The 25004-nt window shown below is 32.9% G+C and overlaps 1 protein-coding gene across 1 annotated transcript in view; it reads left to right on the top strand.

Annotated features, from left to right (window-relative positions):
* The window catches only part of Atrnl1 (attractin like 1), a 656020-nt gene that overhangs the window by 18352 nt on the left and 612664 nt on the right, over positions 1–25004 (top strand). The window contains exons 6-8 of the mRNA XM_033761235.1: positions 8926–9100; positions 12783–12870; positions 18145–18400. Of these exons, the coding sequence (XP_033617126.1) occupies positions 8926–9100; positions 12783–12870; positions 18145–18400 (519 nt within the window). The remainder of the gene's footprint in view (positions 1–8925; positions 9101–12782; positions 12871–18144; positions 18401–25004) is intronic.

Here is a 25004-nt window from a genome sequence, read left to right as displayed (position 1 = left end):
CAAAGGAATGATACTGCATAACAGTTTTCTTTTTTAATAAGTAGACATTTTTTAGTTCCTCTTGATTTTAATAATCTCCTTTTTTTACAACTAAGTTTAATATAATTTATTAACCAATAAAAATATATATTTGTGAATGATATAGCTATTAGATATACATTTTAGCTATTTTGTGAGCATTATACACTTATCAATGTAATAAAAGTAGATAATTTAGATTTTGTGCTTATAGTAAATGTTGACATATACATTTATTATTTTTAAATTTTAGATTCCATGATTCATAGAATTTTGAGGTCTGTAATTCAAAAAATAACTGTTTAGACTTTTGAATATTTTTTCTAAGCACACATATTTTGATAAAACCAGTGGTTTTCATTATGTGCGCCCCCAGAGCTACTTAAACTATGGAAATGGGATGGTAGATGGGATGGAGGAGGAAATGAAATTCCTCTCTGCTTCAACATAATCATTACTTTGAAATTCTTTTAATATTGAAATTCTGTATAAAACTTTGTTTAAGGCTTCCACAACTGAGAAACAATACATTGGAAACTACTGATTTTTACTAACAAATGGGCAACTTCTTTCCATACTCCAGTAGCATCATTGACCTGAATTAGAAGAATCAGATTTTTTGGAACAGATCTAGTTAATATTGTGATTTTCATTCACACAATTCATTGTTTTGTAAAATTAAAATATTTTCAGAATAGTTGTGCATATTTTAAATACACTAAAATTGATACCTAGCCTTTAGAGATTGGTTTTTTGAGCCTAGAACCTAGAACATATGTGGAATAGTTTGGCTATTATAACAAACTAATATCCAGTGGTATTAGAAGATAGCCACTTTTGGATTTCAGTTTTCAATATACACATTAAATCTTAACACTATTTCTGGAATGATTGCAGTATATAGCACTACATATATTTTTCTTAAAATTTCACTTCCCAGTATATTTCTCACTTCCTATTAACAGTCCAATTTCTTTTTGGGAAATTGCTTTTCACTAATAGGGACTAATCTTGATGGTGATAAACCCTGGTATCTGTTTATTCTAAACTTGATATTTTTAGACTTTTTAAAGTTTTTGAATTTCTCAGTATTTCAAAAAACAAATTAACATTTTTCCTTAAGCTGGTCAATTTAGTTTCTGTGATTTACATTTTTTTTTTTTTTTTTTTTTTAGACAGGATCTCACCATACAGTTCAGGCTGACCTTGAACTCACTATGTAGCCCAGGCTGGCCTTGAATTTGCAATGATCCTCCTGCCTCAGCCTCTTGAGTGCTGGGATTACAGATGTGTGCCACCATTCCTGGCCTGTGGTTTACAATTAAAGAACACTGATGTACAATCCTAGATGCTTAAGCAAATATGTTTTTTAAGGTTATTGGTTATTTAAAATACCTACAAGGTAGAGTTGCCTATAGAAATACAACTTTATACCTTGTATTTGATGTAGTTTAATAGTTATTTATGTTTTCAATTGAGAAATACATAATGTATTTACATGGGTTTATCTGTACTTACATATCAATATCTGTATGAGCACTTTATGTACCAGCTTAATAGTAAAGTATTTTTTCATGCTAGTAAAGATTAAATATAAATTAAAGATGTGAACAAAAAATGTATCAAAAAAGAATTCTAAAATATTGCAGTAACTTTTTTCTTCTTGGCCATGTCTCATTTGTTTGAATTTCTTATGATTTCTTTTTCTACTTTCTACTTTGGTGAATGTTTATATATTTCAGAAATGATATAAAGAAACTCCACTCAGAATAATTCTTATTTATAGAAATGAAAAGCCTGCTGTTGGATAATCAGTAAAAGGAATAACTCATCTACCTAACTGTTGGGGATGATAAAGTTTTACAGCTAGGTTTTTCCATATTCTGTCTCTGTATGTAGCTTTTATAGTTTTTCTAGTAACATTAGAAGTTGATATGTAAATCTGTTCATAAATTTAGGGGACCTTTTGGGAATTGCTTTTGCCCTCACGTGAAGACTTGATAGCCTATGTTATGGAATCAAAGTTTTATAAATTTAATTTATGTAAAGCAAATAATTTTTACTGATTTCCATTGTAAAATCAGAGACACATGTCTTTAAGAAATAATTTTCCTATTCAAAATAATCAGAATATGTACTTTGGAAGGGAAGGAAGAATGTAAATCATTAGTTCTAGAATTACTTTAGAACTTTTAAAACTCTGTTGTACTTTATTCTAGATTTATTTTTTGAAATTATTTCTTAGGATTTACCTGCGACTATAGGATAATTTTTTGTTACAATTTTTCTTTTGCTCTTTATAATATCTAATAACACTGTGTTTCCTTAATTACTTTGCCTTTTGACCTGATTATACTTAGTTTCCTTAAATACAAAATGTGGGAATTGACTTCAGAATAACAATAAAGTTCTAAAGTTTTTTTGTAGTATTAAATATTAAGCTCTTCATACAAGATTTTTTTTTTCCATCTTCCTAAAAACCTGTGTGCTAGCTGAAATTTCCAGTTCTGGAGATTGGTCCCAGGGCTTCATGCATGCTAAAGTACTCTATCACTGCGATATACCCCCAGCCCTAAGGTTTACATTTTGAACATGCTAAGGTTCGGTTGATTATTGCACATCCAAGTGGAAATATCAAGCTTGAATTCATGAGAGATTGTGGGGTTAGAGGTATAAATTTGAGTGGGATCAGAGTATAATTTTACTCTAAGATTATAGAATAGCCTTTTTTTTTCTCAAAATTCTGACTCTTGGCAGCCTTTCTCTTAGTGCTTAAAGTTAGAACATTAGAAATTAACTTATGCTGTTTGAATTGTTAAATATAGCAGGTAGAGAAGGTAGGATATTAAATCTTAATGAAACTTCACTATTATATATATTAGTTTATTATACCCTTTTGTTAGAGCTTGGATATGCTAGCTTGAGGCCATTCCCCTATTGATTGATAGAATTTGTGCTAGGATGCTGCTCCGACCACTAATTAGATATAAATACTAGATTTTTAATCAATAGGGAAGTCTTTACATGTACAAAGAATCTATAGTTATTGAATATTAGTAAAACTATAGTTATTTAACTAGTTAAATTCATACTTAGTCTATTATTTTATATTTTTAATCACTTGCTTATAGACTACCAAAAACAATAAATTGAGACATTTAATTTTCTTTAAACTTTTAAATTATATTTATAAAACTTACTCTACTTTTAAACCTATTAATTTAGAATATGGCAAAAACAATCTGGAGAGTTTGTCTATAGACCATTCCTTCTAATACTATCATTGCTGGAAATTACGTATAATATACTAGTAACAAAGGAAGAAATTTTGATTGCTATTTTCTTTTGTGTAGAAAATTAGGTACTTTATATTAGAAAGTAGAATTTAAAATATTTATAGAATACCATTTTCTGCATTAAATGACAATCTTTTATTGAAATTAATTAAATTGTTAGTATTAGTTTCCTTTAAATGCTGTAACAGATTACCACAAATTTGTTTTCTTGTAAGAGCATACACTTATTAATCTCTTACCATTCTGGAGGTCAGAAGTCTGAAAGCAATTTCACTGAATCAAAATCAAAGTCATGGCTGGGCCTCTCACTTCCTCTGGAGACTGAAGGAGAGAATTTATTTCTTTGACTTCTCCAGCTCCTGGAGCTGCATTCCCAGCATTCTTAGGCCCCTTGTCTGTTATCTTTCAGTCTAACAGTGTAGCATCATTGGTCACATTGCTTTCTTCTTCTCTAGTCAAATATCCCTCTTTTATTAGAACTCCTACAATTACATTTAGAGCCCCTTCAAGATAATCCTCTCATCTCAAAATACAAAGTTCATACTAATAGATATTGTGCTTATAAGTACTGCATAATATAATGATATTTTATAATGTAATTATATTTTGTGATCTAGTTTTTCTTCAGTTAGATGTTGGTGAATTGTTTCATATTGGACTGGTTAGTATTTTTTACTTTAAATGCCGTGTGGTCTCTGTTGTGGCTACCCACTTCTGCTGTTCTAGTGCAAAGCAGCCATAGACAATACTTACCTGAATGTGAATGGCTGTGTTTCAATGAAATTATTTCCAAAGACAGGCAGTGAGCTAGAGTTAGAGTAAAATGATTTCTAAATGATTTAGAATTATAGTTAAAGCTTTCTTTTTTAAAGAAATAGATTTCCTTCACCAAGGAATATTTTTTAGTATTTACTCAAATCAGAGCCTTCCATATCTGATTTCAAATGATTTATCTTATCATTAAAGATTTAATCTAAGATGCTTTCTATTTCTTACCTAAAAAATACAGACCCATATAATGTAGGCATTGGAAACAATCTTGAAGATGAACAAATGAGTGAATACATGGGTTAGTGAATGAATGAATGTGAAAACTGTATGACCAAATGTTTCTCTATTGGGTTAGGGTTGGAAGTTTGATGATTCAATGATAATCAAACATGTTTCACCTGCTATTTGATTGCAATGCATCTGTATTAGCTATTAGGTTGGGATCAAGAAGTATCTCTTTTATTATGTAGGCAAAAAAGAGTACAACTAAAGTATTGTAATACTTTTGTAACAAATGAGAGATAACTAATGATATGCCATATTGTATGAATTCAAATGCCCATAAGAAGTAGAGGAAAAATAAGGAGAATTATGTTGTCAAAATAATACAGATTTGCTAAACTTTTGTAAAGAAAAGCCATTGTAACAGGATTAGTTTTACTTTTAACTTTGGCCAGTTATCTAGATGGAACAAAAATCAGACATCTTATTAAATGGATGTGCCTTGAAGTTATTGCAGGTTCAGTCCTAGACTATACAGTAAAGTAAATATTATAATAAAGTGAGTCACACTAAAGCTTTGATTTTCCAGTGTACTTAAAAGTTATGATTATATATAGTCTGTTAAATGTACAGTAGCATTATGTCTAAAAATGTAATTACCTTAATTAAAAATACTTTATTGGTAAAAAATGCTCCCAATCATGTGAACCTTTAGAGAGTTGTAATCTTTTTTTCTGGTAGAGGGTCTTGCCTTGATGTTGATGGTTGCTGACTCATCAGAGTGGTATTACTGAAGGTGGAGGTGAGTGTGGCAAATTCTTAAGACATCAGTGAATTTGCCATATTGATTGACTCTTCCTTTCATGAGAGATTGTTCTTTTGTGATATTGTTTAATAGCATTTATCCACAGCAGAACTTAAATTGATGTCAGTTCTCTCAAATTCTGGCACTACTTTATCAACTAAGTTCATGTAATATTCTAATTTCAGCAATGTTTACAGCGTCTTTAGCAAGAGTATATTCCATGCCAAGAAATCATTTTTTGCCTGGGTGCCATAGTATATGCCTGTAATCCTGGCTTTCAGGGAGGCTGAGGCAAGAATTGAAAGTTCGAGCCCAGCTTGGGCAATTGAGGAATTTAGCAAGACCCTGTGTGAGAAAAGCGGGTGGGGGATGTAGTTCAGTGCAAAGGCACTGGGTTCAATCCCACTGCCCCCACAATTTCTTTTTCTTTGCTCATCAATAAGAAGCAGTCCCTCTGAGTTTTATGAGATCTCAGCAATTCAGGTTATGTCTTCAGGCTGCACTTCGAATTCCAGTTCTCTTTTCATTTCTACCACATTTGCATTATGTACTGTATGAAGTCTTTAACCTCTCAAAATCATCCATGAGGGTTGAAATCAACTTTTTCCAAACTTAAGTTTAAAAATTTTTTTCCAACCTTTAAAAAATGTTAATAGTTTGACCTCTCCATAAATTGCAAATGTTCCTGATGTCATTTTGAGTGGGAAATCCTTTCCAGAAAGTTTCCTATTTACTTTGCCCAGATCAATGAGAGGAATTACTATTGATAGCAGCTATAACCTTATAAAATACATTTATTTGAGAATAAGACTCTAAGTTGAAATTAGTCCTGGATCTTGGGCTACAGAATGACTATTATATTAGCAGGCCTGAAAACAACATTGATTTTGTATATATCCATCAGAGTTCTTGGATGACTAAGTATATTTTCAGAAAGGGCAGATATTTTGAAAAGAACCTTTCTCTCTGAACAGTAGATCTCAACCTTGGGCCTAAAATATCCAGCAAACCATATTGTAAACTAGTGTGCTGTTATTCAGTCTTCATTTTTCCATTTATAAAGTGCAGGCAGAGTATTGTAGAGTAATTCTTCAAGGCCCTAGGATTTTTTAAATGAAAAATTTTTCAGGGCTGTAGGATTTTTGAAATGATAGATAAATGAGCTCAAACTTCAAATCAACAGCTGCATTACCCGCTAATGAGAGAGTCAACCTATCCTTTGAGGTTTTGAAGCTAGATAATGATTTCTCTCCTTTTGAGATGACATCTTCCTGTATAAGGCTATTAGATCTACACTGAAAACCTGTTTGCTGTTGTCACCCACATCAATGAATTTACCAGCTTCTACATCAGTACTTGCTACTACTTACACTGTTACTTTACAGTGATGGTTTCTTTCCTTAAACTTCATTGTGCCATCCTCACCTAGCTGCAGTCTTTTCTCTGCATCTTCCACACTTCTAATTTTTTTTTTCAGTCTTTGAGTATAGTGTTTCTTGTACAGGGTCTCAAAAGTATCACAAATACAGTGCTGGGGGATAAACAACATTTTGAAGTCAGAGATATAATATTTAGTTGTTCCATTACAATTTCAAGCAAATACCAACTGGAAGACCAAGTCCAGGAATTCATAGAGGAAACAATCTCTGAACAACAACGAATAGCATGGAGATCTTCTACTTGGGTTGTAGTACTGGTAGTATAATGCTGCCAGTCAGCCACTGTATTCAGATTACTGAGTGTTTGCCACATCATCAATTTTCAAAATGCTCTGTACAGTTTCAGTTTCTAGGGTCAGAGCACTGACTGAAACCAACAAAGGCTGGACAACCATTTCCTCCACAATGTTGGAAATATGACCCTTTAGGACATTAATGCCTTTAGTTTTTTCTCCTTGGGCATGCCGGTTTCTTAGTTCTGTTACTCTAGAAATGGGATTCAGGCCAGCATTTTCAGCTAGTGTAGATGTAATGACTTCCATAGCATCTGTGAAAGCACAGACACAATAGGATTCCATACCACTCAGTATGAGTTGAATAGAGTTAAGGTCTTGTTCTGGACTAATTTTGGTTTAAAGGAATGTTGAGCATTATTTCATATTCTGTTCAAGCCTCTAAAATTTTATCCATATCAGCAACAAGGCTATTTTATTTTCTTATCATTTGTGTATTCTCTCAAGTAGTAGTTTTACTTTTCCTTTAATTTTCAAGAAGTTTTTCCTTTGTATTCACAACTTGAGTCTTCCACAAGTTTAGCTTTCAGCCCATCCTGGCTTTGACAAGCCTTTCTCAAGTCAATCAATTCTAGCTTTTGCTTTAAAATGAGAGACATTCCTTTCATTTGAACATTTAACAGACCATCCTAGGGTTACTGATTGGCTTAATTTTGATATTGTGTGTCTCAGGGAGTAGAGGTGCCTAAGGAGAGGGAGTGAGATAGAGTAATGGTGGTTGGTAGAACCTTTAGACCTCACACAACACTTCTCAGTTAAGTTTGCTGATCAGTATGGGTGTGGTGTATGGTGCCCCAAACAATTACATATAATAGAAATATTAAACATCACTGAATACAGATTACCATAAAAAAGTGATAATAATAGTGAAAAAGTTTGAAATATTGCAAGTATTACCAGAATGAGAAACAGACATGAGAGGATCACATGGAGTTGAAAAATGCTACTGACACAGACTTACTTCATTCAGAGTGCTGATCTTCAGTTTGTAAAAAAGAAAAAAAAAAAAAAGCAGTATTTGTGAAGTGCAGTAAAATGAAGTGCAGTAAAACAAAGTATACCTGTGTTAATTTTGTTAGATTTATGTTTGTGGATAATTTACAAAGTTATGTTGATTTTTATACTTGTAGGAGAGCTTTAAGCATGAAGAGGCATAGCATGTCTGCTCTTTGAGCATATTTTAGTTTTATCAGCATTGAAATAATTTGTGAGCCCTCACATTTGTTGAAAAAAATGTTTACCCTTAGAAATATTCTTCCTGTACTTATGTTTGAGAAGCACTGATCTAGGCTGATTGACATCTTATAGATGAGGAAAGCAAGTCTCATGAGTAGCATTATGAGCACAGATAAAGCTGTGGTTTGAACTTCATAGTTTTGAAATTTTTCTGGACTAATTGACTTTTCTTTCATTATATATAAATTCATTAAAAAATATGTAAGGCTTCTTACTGCAGCCCGTTTTGGTCGTCCTTCATAATGATATTAACAAAAATGTAATCATTACTTCTATATTTGTGTAATAGCTTACAATTTGCAAATGCTTTTATTTCTACTGTTTTTTGTTTTGTTTGTGATGTTGGTGATCAGACGTACATCCTCATATGTGCTAGGCAAGTTCTTTACCATTGAGCCACATTCAGAGCCCTCTATGGTTTTAAAAAGTTTTAAAAAATTTATAACAACCCCCAGAAATCAATTATTTCCACTTTATACATGAAGGCTTGATGATGGGAGAGATAAACAGATTTACTCAAGGTCACATTTGCTAGTAAGCGACAGAACTGGAACTTGAATACATTGTTTTCAATTTTAATATGCTGGTAGGATACTAGAGTTTATCAGAAATTTTATATTATTTAAGCAGTTTTTAAAATTGTGTTACTTATTCATGACTGATGATTGCCCTGCCCTGGCATTGTATGTACTATTTTCTTGCAAGTTACATTTCAGACTGTTTATTATTTATGTTACATTTACTAATAAGATGAACATTAGATTCTTAAGTTTTTGAGTCCACACAGTTTGTTTCTATATCTAAGGGTTTTGTTTAATCCAGTATGTTGTTTACTTTTTTAATAGGTCCTGACTGCTCTTTGAATGTTCCATCTACCGAGTCTTACTGGATTCTGCCGAATGTTAAGCCCTTCAGTCCTTCAGTAGGTCGAGCTTCACACAAAGCAGTTTTACATGGGAAATTTATGTGGGTGATTGGTGGATATACTTTTAACTACAGTACTTTTCAAATGGTCCTGAAGTAAGTCATTATTTTCATATCTTCATATCCTATGTTTTTAGAATTCAACTTCTTTGTTATTAAAAAGTTGTTATTTTTATGGTATATCTGTTTGCTAAATGGGATTGATTTGGGAATATCTACTCAATTTGTCTATGATCAATTATTTGTCATTGTATATACATTTGTTTTGGGTAGAAATTTTATTACCACTCCATGATGCTTTAATAAATAAATTCTGAGTAAGAAAGTATTAACTTTACATAAAGTCCTGTGTTCATACCTATGTTTGGCGTAAGAAATCCTGCCACCTTTTACATTTTCAAAATGAGGTGTAATTGTAAATATAAATTACTTTTTTTTTGCAAATCAAGCTTTTAATTTATAGAAAAATAATATATGTATTAGGTAATTAGATAATGACATATTAGAAAATATCAAGTACATATTTATACTCATATTTCTAAGATTATATCAATATAAACTATGAGCCATCAGATTAGAAGTAAATTTGTTGTTTTCTCAGATTAGAGAATTTTTTCATCATTCTGAATGTAGTTCAAATGTAAGTAAGGATATTTAAACAGCTTTTACAAATGATAATATCAATAATCACTTTATTCATCTTCTAGAGTAGCACTATTTATTTATTTATTTTTGATAGCGGAGATCAAACTCAGGTCCTTGAGTAGCATTTATTTTTGAAGGGCCCATATATGCTAGCCACACACTCTGCCACCAAGTTACATCTCCAGCCCTAAAGTCAAATTTAGTTGGGGTGTAGGTGTTACACTTCAAGGTAATCGTTCAGTAAATAATACAGACATTTTCTTTATTATTGTTGCTTAAGTTAGAGAATTATTTTGCAGAATGTATGTGCATTAACATTAGTAAAAATTAACATTCAACATGGGCATGATTGTTTTAAACATTTACTATTATATATTTATTTGTTTATTTATTTTATTTTATTTTTTTGAGAAAAGATCTCACTATGTAGTTCTGGCTGGCGTTGAACTCACTATGTAGTCCAGGTGGGCCTTGAACTTACAGTGATCCTCCTGCCTTGGCATCTCAAGGGCTGGGATTGCAGGTGTGTGCCACCATGCCTGGCTTAAACACTTAGAATATGCTTTGTACCTGGAATATATCAGTGAATGTAACAGATTTCCTTGTTGTTGTAAAGTTAGTGAAGAAAAACCGACAATGAAAAAATAAATATGCTTACCAAAGTAATTTATATATATGCACACATACATACATAGGTAAATACATAGGCAGGTAAATAGCAGGAATGTATAAATAAAAGTTAAAAGAAGAGGGTCACAGTTATGAATGTAATCGACAAAGTAGGACTGTATATGAGAAAGGTAAAGAGTAAGCAGAAACTTGAAGGAGGTCAGGGCATTGGCACTGCAGTAATCTGTAGGTACAGAAAGGAGCTAGAACAGTGCCTCAGGGTAAGGTATTCAAGTAGCAACAAGGAGGCCATGTGTGTATATAGACATATAAAAGGGAAGCATGAAATCAGAGGGATAACAGAGGAGGAAGACAGATCATGTAGGATGTTACAGATCTTTTGAGTCAGGGAGGGTTTTGAAAATGCTTTGACTAATACTTCAAAAGAGTCACTGTGGCCATGCTGTTGAGAATATATTGGATTGGGAGGAAGGATGGAAACAGTGATTGAGTTAGAATGAGTTTTGGATAGAGAAGACCAGGAACTGAAACTGAGACACTGTGTCACTAGGAAGTTGGGTGGAAGAGGAGAAAGTAGCAAAGGACTGAGAAGGAGTGACCAGTGAGGTAGGAAAACTAAAAGCATGCAGTGTCTCACAGGCAAGGGAAGAGAATATATGAGTATTAAAAGGTTACTCACAACACTAAATGCTGTTGATTAACTGTGTCAAGGAAATGAAGACCAAAAAATGGCCATGGATTTAATATGAGGAAGATGAGTTTAACAAAATCAAGTTTACTGTAGTGGTAGGGTTAAAGGCCTGACTAGAGTTAGTTTAAGATGATGGAAAGATTGGCATGGATGGGGACTATAAAGTAATGGGGCAGTAAAGAAGCAGGGCAGTAGCTTGAAGGTGGAGTGAGGTCAAAAGTTTTTTAAAAATATGAACGGGGAAAATAACACCATGTTTTCATGCTAATGACAGTTACCTGGTAAGACAAAAAATGGTGATGTAGGAGAGAGACAGCAGGACTACTGGAGTGCTGTGCGATCTAATGTACGAAGGCTATGTATAGTGGTCATCAGCAAACTAGAGTTGGGCCCAGGTTCTGAGAACTAAGAATTTTTTTGTTTGCATTTTTTAATGAGTTATAAAACAAATAAAGAGGAAGACTGAAATCAATATGGCTGGCGAAGCCTACAGTATTTCCTGTCTGGCCCTTTACAGAAATAGTGTACTGAGTCCTAGTTTATGGTAACTTGGTGGAAAGTATTATGTTGGCTGCAGACACCTGGGAGGTAGGTAGATTTAGTGGTGTGAGTCTGTGGAAGTTATATTCTGACTATATTTTGTCATTTGTATCATACATACCTGTCTTGTAACTCTAAGCTAGGAAATGTTAAATGATGCTGAAAACCATTTTGGTAACTCTCATGTCTTATGAAGGGGCAGTTTCTTGCCTTTCCTAATGAGTTAGAGGAAGAAAGAGAAATAGGACAACTAACAGTGAGCTTCTTAAAATACTTCTGTATTTTTTTTAATTAAAAGCTTTTTTAAAAAATTAGTACATGTTTGCAGTACACAGTGATCACCCTCATCATTGGCAATTTGTGTGTGTACATAACACATCTTAATTTTTTTAAATCCCCTCCTCCTCTCCCTCCAAATCTTCGTTCCCTACCCAGATACAACAGCTCTATTTCCATTTTTGTCTTTCAATTCTTTTTTTCTTTAAATCTCTTTTCTTTTCCTTCCCTCCTCACTCCCCCATCTCTTATTCTTCTTCCCATTTGAACAAATATCTATACACTATTTTTCTCCTCATTTATACTTTTGTGTTAGTACTCTTATTTCTTGCCTGGTTTTGTACTCTCATATGTTTGAGCAAATTATGATTTGGGGGTATAGCGAACAGCTGGGATGCTACTAGTTAAACTTGAGATCCATGTTTCAGAACTTTTCTTTTCATATGTAATAGATCAGTAGAAAGATTATTTATTTTTGCATCCATAATACAAGAATAACTTATTTTTATACTATTGGGCTTATTTTGCATAATTTAAAAATTATCAGTAAATAAGTCAAAGTTTTACAGGAAATGGTTAGTTTATATAATGCTAAACTAATTGTGTGAAGAAGAAACATGAATACTTAAAGCAAATGGTTATTGTAAAGATGGAGAGAATTTTCATTCATTTTCAAGAAAAGCTTTTTTTAAAACTTAAAAAATGCAGAAGAGCTCACTATTTTTTAGGTTAACTAGTTAATTAAAGGCAATTAAGCAAATTAATTCTAGTACTAATATCCTGCCCCGGTTCATGTATATTATCCACATAAGCAATTGAATCCTAAATTTGAGATGGTACGAGACTGAATGCTCCATAAAACTTTCTAATATTATACATGAAATTAATTTATTAGTTATAATTTTTAAAAAATTTAATGAGAATATGTATACAAGAAAAAAGCATATGAAATTAAGAAATAAATCTTAGCTTATAAAGTTCTTTTCTTGCTTTTAGTTATAATTTAGAAAGCAGTATATGGAATGTAGGAACTCTATTGAGAGGACCTCTCCAAAGATATGGACATTCTCTTGCTTTGTATCAGGTATGACTTTTGCTTTTATAATTTTCATCAGTTGTTTAAAAAGAGTTTACCTTAGAGGGAAATTACTAAATCTCAGATTTCGTTAAACACTTAATGAGAACATAAATAATTACAAATCACAATAACTTGAGATATCATGGGCTGTTTTATCAAGAGTGCATTTAGTGCGTTGTAGTACAATTGCCCTTTAGACATAGAAAGAAAGAAAGTGTGACTTTTTGTCAGTGGCTTTATACCTAGTCATTAGTTACTTTTTTTTTTTACATTATGTTAATTACACATCACATAGAATTTACTATTTTAACTATTTTTAAGTGTACAGTTCACTGGCATTCACATTGTGCAGCCATCATCATCATTTCCAGAACTATTTTCATCTTGCAAAACTAAAGCAGAATTTTCATTTTTCCTTTCCTTAGTCCTTGGAAACTATCAATCTGCTTTCTGTCTGTGACTTTGACTACTGTAGGTACATCACTTAGATGGAATCCTGCAGTATTTGTCTTTGTGACTGGCTTGTTTCCCTTAGTATAAAGGTTTCAAGATTCATCCTGACTGTAGTATGTGTCAAGAATTCCCTTCCTTTTTGAGGGTGAATAATATTCCATTGTATGTATATACCATTTTTGCGTATCCATCCATTTGTTGATGGACACTTAAATTGCATCCACTTTTGGCCATTGTAAATAATGTTTCTATGAACGTGTGTGTATAATTGTGTATAACTATTGGTTTGATTCTTTCAGTTCTTTTGGGTGTATATTCAGGAGCTGAATTGCTGGATCATATGTAGATTGTTAATGTTTTGAAGACCTTCGATACTTTTTTCCACAATGGCTGCACTATTTTATATCCCTGCCAGCAGCACACATGGGTTCCAGTTTGTTCACAGCCTTGCCAGCACTTGTGTTTTGACTTTTCAGCAATAGGTTTAATGCATGTGAAGTAGTACCCTTTTGTGATTTTTGTATTTGAATTTAATGATTAGTGTTATATAGTTTTAAGTACTTATTGGCCATTAGTATATCTTCTTTTGAGAAATAGCTCTTCAAGCCTTTTGCCATTTTTGAATTAGCTTATATTTTTATTAAGCTGCATTTCTTAATATTAGCCTCTTTGTCAGATATATAATTTACAAACATTTCTCTTTACTTTGCAAAAAATGTACTTTTTTCTCTTTCTAATTATAATTTTTGTGTGTATGTGTGTGGTGCTGTGGATTGAATCCAGTGTCTTGTGCATCCTGTTGAATGAATGTTCTTGGCATTCTGCTCAAAAGAAATCATCTGATGTTTACATGAAGGTTTATTTCTGGTTTCTATATTCTCTTCTGTTGACTTATATTTGTCTTTGTGGGAGTATCACACTCTTTTGATTACTGTAGTTCTATAGTAAGTTTTGAAGTCAGAAAGTGTGAGACTTCCAGCTTCCCCCCGCCCCAAGGCTATTTTGGCTGTTCAAGTCCCTCAACATTTCATGTGAATTTTAGGAAGGTTTTCTATTTCTGTAAAAAATATTACTTGTTTTGACAGAGGTTATACTGGGATCATTTATTTTTATGTGTTTATGGGATTTATGCATTTAGCATGATTAAAATGATAGGTCGGTCACTTCACTATCTTTTATATTGAATCAATAGATTCATGTGTTTTGTGGTCTGTGGTTAAGCCTTTCAAGTCAGAATTTGTGTATTTTCTGTGTATAAGCAAAAAATTTGGAAAATAACTAGTGTAAAGAACAAACTATGTGTTTATGTTTAAAAATAAAAATATTTTTATATATATTAGTGATTAGTAAATATGCATATGTTTCTTATCTTTTAGTTTTATGTTTTATTTTATTTTATTTTTTTGAGTTTATTGGTACATTTTAGGTATACAGTACAGTTACAGTCATCGTTGGGATCTCGTACCTTTACACGACAGGTCTTGGTTCTCATTTTTTCCCCTTGTCCCTGCCCTCCCTTCACCCCCTCCTCTTCTTCCCCTTTGCAAACACTTCATTTCCATTTCTTCATTTTCTCATATTTTTTTCTTTTCCCTTATTACCTTTCCCCCACCCTTCCCACTTTCCCTACACCTTTAGTCCCTTTCTTCTTATTTCATGTATTTTGAGTTGTTTGTTTATGAAGTGTAATAAGGGTGAGCTTCATTCTTTTGCATGCTGCTGTCCAGCTTTCTCAGTATCATTTGTTTAAGAGGTAATTCTTTACAGTTTGCATGGTCTTGGCACTCCTGTCAAAAATAGTCAGCCATAAATATATTGGTTTATTTCTGGACTGTTACTTTTGTTCCACTGATTTGTGTTTTTACTATACTATCTTGATTAGTTTTGCTTTGTGGTAGTTTTCAAGAAGTGTGAGTCTTCCAGTTTTGTTCTTTTACAGGGTTATCTTTATGTTATTCATCTTTTGATATTCCACATGGATTTTAGAATCAGTTTGTCAATTTCTATGAAGAAGGCAACTGGGACTCTTCATAGCGATTGTGTTGAATCTGTAGATAGATTTAGAGAATATTGCCATCTTCTTCTTTTTTTTTTTTTTTTTTTTTTTTTTGTACTGGGGATCGAACTCGGGACCTTGCACTTCTGAGGCAGGCATTGGCGCAACTGAGCTAAATCCCCGGCCCCAGAATATTGCCATCTTAATGTTAAGTCTTCTGACCCTTAAACATGGAATATTTTTTCATTTATTTTGATGGTTTAAAATTTCGTAGAACAATTTTGTATAACTTTTAAAGTTTCGAACTTCTTTTAACTTTATTCTTATTTTTTTCCTTTTGATGCTGTTGTCAGTAGAATTTCTTTCATAATTTTATTTTTAGATTGTTCATTGCAAATGTATAGAAATATGATTGTTTTACACTGATCCCGTAATAGAGGTGGACTTGTTTGTTAGTGCTTTTTAAATTTCTTACAATACTGAATATATATTCATATCATTTGCAAATATGAATTTTATTTCTCCCATTCTAGGTTCAGTCTGAATGCCTTTGTTAGTTTTTGTCTATTTGCCTTATTAGAACTTCTGGTTCTAGGTGTCCTTTATCAGGTTGATGAGGTTTTCTTTTTTTTTTTATTTCTGCTTTGTAGAGTGATGATTTATATTATTTATTTCAATCATGAGAGTGGTTTTTTGGTGTAATTTATAAGTGTTGTAAAGATTTAATAAACATGAATATTTTCCCATAACCATGAGAAATGGTGATAATAATGTGCTCAAGTGATTAAAAAAATACAGGATGTCATTGGCACAAAAACAGACATTTATAAATAGAAGATAGAAATAGAAAATATAGAAACAACCCTAGACATATTTAGCCCCCTGATATTTGACAAAGGGGCCAAAAACATATATTGAAGGAAAGACAGCTTCTTTAGCAAATAGTGTTGGGAAAACTGGTTATCCAGAAGTTTCAAGCTAGACTTGTATCTCTCATCATGTACTAAAGTAAAAGCAAACTGGGTCAAAGATTTAAATATTTAAAAAGAAACACTTAACCTATGGGTAGATAAAATAAGCAAAACTCCAAAAGTCATCGGTATAGGCAAGAACTTTCCTAACAGAACTCCAATTGCAAAAGAAATACCAATGAGAGTCAACAGATGGGATTATGTCAAATTAAAAGGCTTCTGCACAGTAAAGGAAACAACCAGCAGAGTGAAGAGACAGCTTACAGAATGGGAAAAATATTTTTGTTAGCTTCACCTTGGACAGAGGACTAATGTTTAGAATATACAAAGAACTCAGTAAAACTAGACTTCCCAAAATAAAGGATCCAATCAAGAAATGGGCAACTGAAATGAATAGATAAATTTCAGAAGAAGAAATACAAATGGCTAGTAAGTACATGAAAACCTGTTCAACTTTGCTGGCCATTATAAAAATGCAAATTAAAACAACATTGAGATTTCATCTTGCTGCAAAAAGAATGGCCAACATCAAGTACTCAAATAATAATACATGCTGGCATGACTGTGGTGAGAAAGGAGCACTTTTATATTACTGGTGGGATTGTACAACCATTATAGAAATCAGTGGGGAGATTTCGCAAAAAACTAAAAATAGAAATTCTATTTGAACCAGGTACCTATTCCCCTTCTAGTTATCTTCCCAAAAGAGTTAAAGACATCATATTGCGGTGATACATGCATACCAATGTTCATAGTGGTACGATTCATAATACCTATATCTTGGAAGCAGCCTGTATGTCCATCAGTAGACAAATGGATAAAGAAAATGTGGCATCTATACATACAGCGGAATGCCTCTCGGTTATAAAGAATGATAAATTTGAGACATTTGTAGGAAAATAAATGCATCTTGAGAACAGAACATTAAATGAAAGAAATCAGATACACAAACTTAGATATGACATGATTTCTCTGATGTGAGCAACCCAAAGTACAAATAAAGAGGAAAATAAAGGATTGATAAAAGGAAAACAGGAGTATAGACCTTTTGCAAATGGGAAGGGTATCAAGAATCTGAAGAGGGAATGGGTAGAGGGGAAGGGGACATAAAAGTATTTAAGATATGTCATATAAATGTACCAGTTACCCACTGTAGATGTAATCATTATATGTTGCAAAAGTGTAAAGGGAGGGAGGGAATCTAGAGATGGAGAGAAGAGAATGGGGAGAGGAAGGGGAATAAAAAGAATTAAATTAGGCTTAGTACAAGTTCCTACTCCCTAAGATGAATGTGAGCATCATGTAATCATGTACTAATAAAATAATGTATTTCACATTATGCACAAATGTGGTCTGTCTGATGAATGATACTTGAGGAATAATTGAGAATAGCACAAAGCAGTACAAATAGACAATAAACTTCAACTAATGACTTCGGGCTCAGATTATTCAAATATTGAAGACTATGAGTAGTGTTAATCAGCAATTTAGAATGTTACTTTCCTGTTGTATGGAAACAGTACATTTCCTTACTTGTAGACCTACTATACCCTTGTTTTAAAATTTTAATTAGCTTGTTGCATTTTTCCTTTTAACATTATTTCAGTGGCATCTTCATATAGAATAATTTAAAGAGTGGTTTGAAATATCTTAATGTAACTTTTTGAAGGTATGGATGTCCTCCTGTACATAAAATGTTAGTTAAGTTTTTGTGTATTCTCTTTTTAAGTTTTGAGATAAGGACTATGTATTATGAATGTGAGCAGTTATCAAATATAATATTTAAACATAGCTTAGGTTTTAATTAATATGTACTTCTAAGAGATAAGTATTTTATTAATATATATGTTTAATTTACAGGAAAACATCTTCATGTATGGAGGCAGAATTGAAACAAATTATGGCAATGTTACAGATGAATTATGGGTTTTTAACATACACAGTCAGTCATGGAGTACAAAAACTCCTACTGTTCTTGGACATGGTCAGCAGTATGCTGTGGAAGGACATTCAGCACACATTATGGAGTTGGACAGTAGAGATGTTGTCATGATCATAGTATTTGGATATTCTGCAATATATGGTTATACAAGCAGCATACAGGAATACCATATCTGTGAGTTTCTAAAAATGTCATATCCTTATTGGTTGAGAATGTTTTTATTTTAATAAAATCTTATGAATTTAGTCAAAATGCTGAGATATTTGAGACTAAAATTATAAGCCAATAATTGATGCTTTTAATGTAAGGCTTTTTGATTATTTTAGAATTTGTTCTTTAATAATTAAATTTATTCTCTTGGCCCAATGAGGGGGAATGTTGCGTACTAGTCTCATTTTCCAAAATTTGGAAATATTTTCAAGTATGAAAAATTTCAATAGATGGTGCTATTTCCTTGGATTTTACTTATGAACCAAGACCTGAAAATAACATAATCTCTTTAATAAACATTAAATGATTTCAAGATTTTTCATTTTTCGTTCTATTTCTAATTTATTGCTATATTTTTGTTTAGATTTTACTCCTTAAAGTAAGCTTACCAAGAATAGTCTGTTGACCTCTAAAAGATATTATTACCTGGTGTGTGAAGCTTACGAGGGCAATCTGCATATGAATTTGTGTACCATACTTACTATTTTTTGTTGTTATTATGGCACTTTATTTTTTGCAATCTTTATGAAATTTTCAAGCAGGGGTAACCTTTTTATTTTTGATTTGTCTAAAAATATGTGTCTTAGAATTGCTAAAGTCAAGAACATATTCCATTTCTGGCTCTTACAGTGTTTTGAACTCAAGCTTTTGGCTCTTGTGTGTTCAACTGTATGTAGCTGTTTAGAGTCCTTGCACAGTCTTTGGGAGAAAATTCATTTCGGATTATCATTAGTAACAACAGAAGAATGTATGTGTGCTCAGAGAAAGACTCCCTTCATGGTTCCCCTGTATAGTCATTGAAGGAATGACTGTTTTCATTTCCGCATCCTTGATGGAGCTGGGTTGAAGTGGAATATATCTCCTTCTTACTCTTTATTGTCCCCCCCGCCTTCTTAGCTATGGAGGACTATGTAAAGTTCCACCTCAGTTTGATTCTTATATTGTCAGGTGCTACCTTTTATTACCTTACTGTCTTGTGCTTATCTTTTCCTTTTCATGTTACTGTTTTACTTTTTGAATAATTTAGCTGCTGGCTTACTGTCATTCTGTCTAATATATATCAGTCAACTATTTTCATGATTTAAATATCCATATAAATGCTTTTTATACTTGATCTCTTTATTTCTTATTTCTCTACCAAAGATCTTGTTTTCCATCCTATGTGATCAATTCTTTTTCATTAACATACTATTGATCTTGTCATTCTAGTATCAGCAATGAATTCTGTAATGTCTATTTCAAGTACAGTGTCTTATTTCCAAGTCCACTAATATTTCCAGCTAATAATAATATTCACACTTTGACAGTTCTTTAACTTTTCCACTGCTGTTAGCCATTGAATCTCTTATCACTTCCCACTGTCTCTTATTCTGTTTTGTTTGCTGCGCTAATTTCCAAGCTTAAATTCATAATCACCAATCTCAAATTGACCTTCAGTTATGTCTGGAACCCCTGAAGGTCAAGCTTGGTCTGTCTTCCTATGCCTCCTAAATATTTCATACATTTTCCTTTTCCTCAAATTATCAGTGCTTCCTTCTCTATCATCACTTCCAACCAATGATTTTATTTACTGAGAAAATAGAAGTAATCTACAAGTAATCAAAAGAGAATTTCTGTTGAGAACATGTTGAAGTGCAATGGTTAGTAAGCAATCCTTTGTTGAATAAGCTTGATTGCAAACATTTTTGTGACCATAAGCTTATAACACGGAAGCAAACATGGCTGAGTTATTCTGATTTTAAGCAAGGAGCTAAGAATTAAATAAAGATTATAAATTTTCTATGTAGAAGTACTTTTTTAAAGATGTTATTAATTTTTGGTTTTATTATAGGGTTCAAGGAATGTTGTAGATATTTCTGCTTTTAAAAAACACTAAAATTTTCTTTGTTGCTTAATTTTCATAATATTGCATAGGAAATAGAATAGAAACTAAAACATTTAATACCACGAGATTAAATACAAATACCTATTAAAGATGAACATATATACACACACACACACACATCTAATTTATTGTTTATATTGTTTAGGTCTTGTAGTACTTTTTGTACTTGATCCTTCTCTGAAAGATGAATTAAAATCATAAAGTGGTAGTCTGTCCCTGCCTATTCGTGTGCGTTCTGGAATTAATGCTTCGTGAACATTGCTGTTGTGGATATTAACTATTTTGTGTTTATTGTGTATTGTATACTTAATGTTGCAAAGTGATTTTCTAGTTTAATGTTTGATGATCTGGATTCTAGCGCCTCTCATATCAAGCCCACAATAGTCTTTTCTTGATATACCTTATACCATTCTTTTATTTTATTTGTTTTTTGTGGCACCGAGGATTGAACTCAGGATTGTGCTTACGAGGCAGGCATGGTGCCGCTGAGCTAAATCCCTGGCTCTCTCATTCTGTTATTATCAGTACTATTTATAGTTTCAGAATCACTTTAAAAAATTTATCTGTTGTGAACTGGGAGAGAGTTGATTTTGCTTTGTGATTTCCACTTGTTTTTTGGGTATATTCTGTACATGTTTATATTTCTTTTAAATCACTGTTTTCTTTTACTTTCTGTTTTAATTATCTCTTTGCATATTTAGCACCCTCCTTTATCATGGGAATTAATTTGGTAATTTTTGAGACCTGCCACCATTAGTATTTTATTTATCCTGTTTCCTTCTGTGTAGCTTGGAGGAACATATATTTGGTCCCACCTGCTCTTAGATGTATGGAACAATGCGTATCAGCAATGATGCATAGACATATTCCTTACTTTTACAAGACTTGTTTCTAGAGGAAGGATGCAGATAATAACCAATAAGTTTTCTATATGATGTGTTAGAAGATAAATTTTTTTTAAATGGAGTAAGATAAGGAGATTAAAAGTACTGAGACTGGGAAGGAGTTTGTGTCAGTCATTTTTCCAACACTGGGAAAAAATACCTAACAACCACAGCTTAAAGGAGAGGAGACTTCTTACGCCTTAGTCCATGGTTGGCTAGCTTCAAGTAGGGGGTGAAGAGAGGAGGGGCCAGGGACAAGAATACCCTTCTGGGTCATGGTACCGGTGATCTATCTTCAGCCAGGCCCCACCTGCTAACAGCACATTGAGCTATGAATTCATCAAAGGATTAATCCTCTGATGATTATAGCAGTGCTGCAATTCAATCATCTTCCAAAAGTCCCACCTCTAAACACAAGGCTTTTGGTGGGCATTTTAGATCTAATCATAACTTGGTTACATTTTTTGAAAAATAAAGCAGGGTAGCCCTCATTGAAAAAGTGAGTTGTGATCCAAATGCAGAAGAGAATAATCAGAATTGTGCCGATGCTGCTAATGTGTCATGTAAAATGATTCCTAGGAATTGACTGCTGAATTGAGCAGTATGCAGTTATTGATGATCTTAACAGGAGCAGTTACTGTGTAGTGGTGTGGTGAAAGTCTGACAGGATGAGGGGATGAGAAGAGTGGAGTTGGAAATGATGCGTAGAGCCAACTCTTCCCAGGAAATTTGTTTGCAAAGGGAAACAAGAAGTGGGCAAAAGCTGGAAGGAGCTTGTTGAGTTTGAGTTTTACAGAAGCACACAATGAGACAAGAATTCAAGTGAAAGAATTTTATTTAGCAAATTGTAAAAAGATGTAAAAAGTAATTCAGGGATTAAGATATTAAAGGCTCTGTTAAAGCCACTACCACAGCAGTGACAGCTGAGATTTTCTTCTTTAATCATTACAACTTCTGGTTATTTGCTAGATCCCATGGACTACATACATCTCCACCCATTCTTCACCTGAGGATGTTTTATCTAATGTGGCTTGATTTATAAGAAAATGTGTATAGATATGTAAGAACAGAATACTTAAGAAAATAAACTATATGACATATACATGAATAGACTTGGTAGTGAATTTTTTAATGAGAGCACCCCCCCTTTTTTTTTTCTTAAATGAGAGCACTTCTAAAAGTGGTATATGCTCACCAAGTGCTTTGGAGTGATAGTAATCAACATGTTTCAGGACAAAATTATTGTTCAAATAATCAAGAAAACACATGATGAAGAGATGAGTTTACAGTAAAGTCTCCACATATTTTTATTTGAGTCACCAAGTCAGTGTGGCCACTATAACTGTATATGTATGAAAAGACTGTTGTCAACCCATACCTATATTTATTGCCTTTTTCATTTTCATCTAAATTCCTGCATGTCTTTGTTTATAAATGAATGTGACACATGCTCTGATTTGAACACGTCCCCTGCGAAATTCATGTTAAAATGTAATCCCCATTGTGGTAGAATTGAGGTGGGTCCATTTGGAAAGTAATGATAGCTTCACCTTCATGAATGGATTAGGGCCTTATGAAAGGAATGGAGGGAGCTAATTTAAGCTCTTTTTATCTTCTGCCATGTGAGCACATTTGCCCCTGTGAAGGACACAGAAATAAGAAACCATCTTGTAGCACAGAAAGCAGCCTTCACCAGACACCAGACCTGCTTGCTGGTAGTGCCTTGATCTTTCCTAGCCTCCAGAATTGTGAGAAATAAACTTCTATTGTTTATGAGTTACCTAGTCTGTGCTGTTTTTTTAATATTAAGACAAATGGACTAGAATAACACATATGCTGCTTTTTATGGGTCTTTTTGCTTTGATATTGTTTTTCTACAAAGTTAATTTTAGAGCAGGAATTCTGTAAGATACCTCTTTATATTTAAATTTTCTGGTAAAATGTCATGTAAAATGCTTTTAAATATTTGTAGATGAATGGTTTTCAACACATATTCCTTAAAAGTGGATCTTTGGGTTTGTGATTTTTTTACAATATCCTAGCCAAATTATATATGCTGTATACCTGCATGTTATTATCTTTCTAGTGATGACTCTTAGAGCACTGTGTTTGATATTCTCCATTTGTCTCTCTGCACTCACCTTGCACTCTTCTGTTCTGCTGCCATGTCTTCTGCCTTCCACTTGGGATTGGTGGGAGGAATCAACAGAAGATCTGAGGGTGAAAAATGAGTGAGGTGGAGCCATGTTTATCCTGCGGCTCCTTCCTTCCTGGGTCGCCTTGGAGTATGTGGGTTTCTCATCAAATGTTCTGGAAATCACTCCTTTCTTTAAACTGAAAGATGGTTAAAAGCTTTCTCCAGTGATAGCCAATGATACTGTCATGGCCACACCTTTATAAATAGCCTTTTTATTAGCCTTTTATAGTTACCGATTTTGAGTATATCATGTTTTCCTCCTAGATGATATAGCTACTGTTGACTCTTTAGAGATTCAAATATAATTTTTTACCTAAATGTTCCTTCATATGTACTTATTGGGAAGAAGAAATGTTGTCTGAGAGGACTCCATACTTTGAGAAAGATCTTAGTAGAAATATAAACCCTATCGAATAGCACAGAGCTAGGTCCTCTGTTAGTCCATTTGTATTAACTTTAAAAAATGTTATAACATATGGTCATCTCTAACATTAATTTGATTTTAATGTTAAAAATTGATATATTTGCTTAACATCAATACTATTCAGTATTCAAATTCATAATTAATATTTTCATTTACTTATAGATTTTCAATCTATTAAAAGTGACCTTTTGATAGTCTTTGAATTTTCTTTCATTCCAACTCTATTATGTTGTCAGCTTAGAAGTAATGTCTTACTAACAAAACACATTCAAAAGTATATTTCTTGCTTTCCTTAAGCTATCCCTTTAAAATCATGTTCATTAAAAATATTTATTGCAGCCAGGCATGGTGGTGCAGGCCTGTAATACCAGTACTCACGAGGCTGAGGCAGGATGATCGCTGTGAGTTTGAGACCAGCCTGGGCTACATAGTGAGTTCCAGGTCAGTCTCAGCTACATAGTGAGAGCCTGTCTCAAAAAACAAACACCCCCCCCACAATTATTGCTTTAAAATTTTTTTTGTGTCTACTATTTTGAGATCAGTAACTTTTATGTATTAAAAGTATTTTAGTCATATATATTTATATATACATACATAAATATCTATGTCTATATCTATTATATGGTTTTCTTGTTTTTGACTTTTAAAAGAGGAAATTTTATTTTATACTGTTTCTTGAGGCCTCTTTATTTTGCTTATCACTATATTACCAAGATTTATCCAGTTCAGCCGGGTGTGGTGACGCACCCCTATAATCCCAGCACTCAGGAGGCTGAGGCAGGAGGATTGCTGTGATTTCGAGACCAGCCTGGGCTACATTTTGAGTTCTAGGTTATTCTCAACTACATAGTGAGACCCTGTCTAAAAAAAAAAAAAACAAAGAAAAAAAAACCCGATTTATCCAGTTCATTATGTATTGCTTCAGTTAACTCCTTACATTACCATTTATTTAATTGTATGACTTTTCTGCAATTCATTTACATATTTTCTCTTTTATGAGCCTTTGGCCTTGGTACCTGGAATTATTCACCCATGATAGCAATTTTTTTTTTTTTGATACCAGGGATCAAACTCTGGACTTTGTGCTTGTGAGGCAGAGAGCAGCACCACTGAGCTAAATCCCTGGCCATAATAACAATTTTGAGACATATCCTGACACAATTATTATACATTTATAT

Source organism: Fukomys damarensis, unplaced genomic scaffold (genome assembly GCF_012274545.1).
Source record: "Fukomys damarensis isolate Sample0158 unplaced genomic scaffold, DMR_v1.0_HiC HiC_scaffold_8, whole genome shotgun sequence".
NCBI lineage: Eukaryota > Metazoa > Chordata > Mammalia > Rodentia > Bathyergidae > Fukomys > Fukomys damarensis.
Note: the sequence above shows the minus strand (reverse complement) of the source record. Positions and strands in the feature narration are given on the sequence as shown.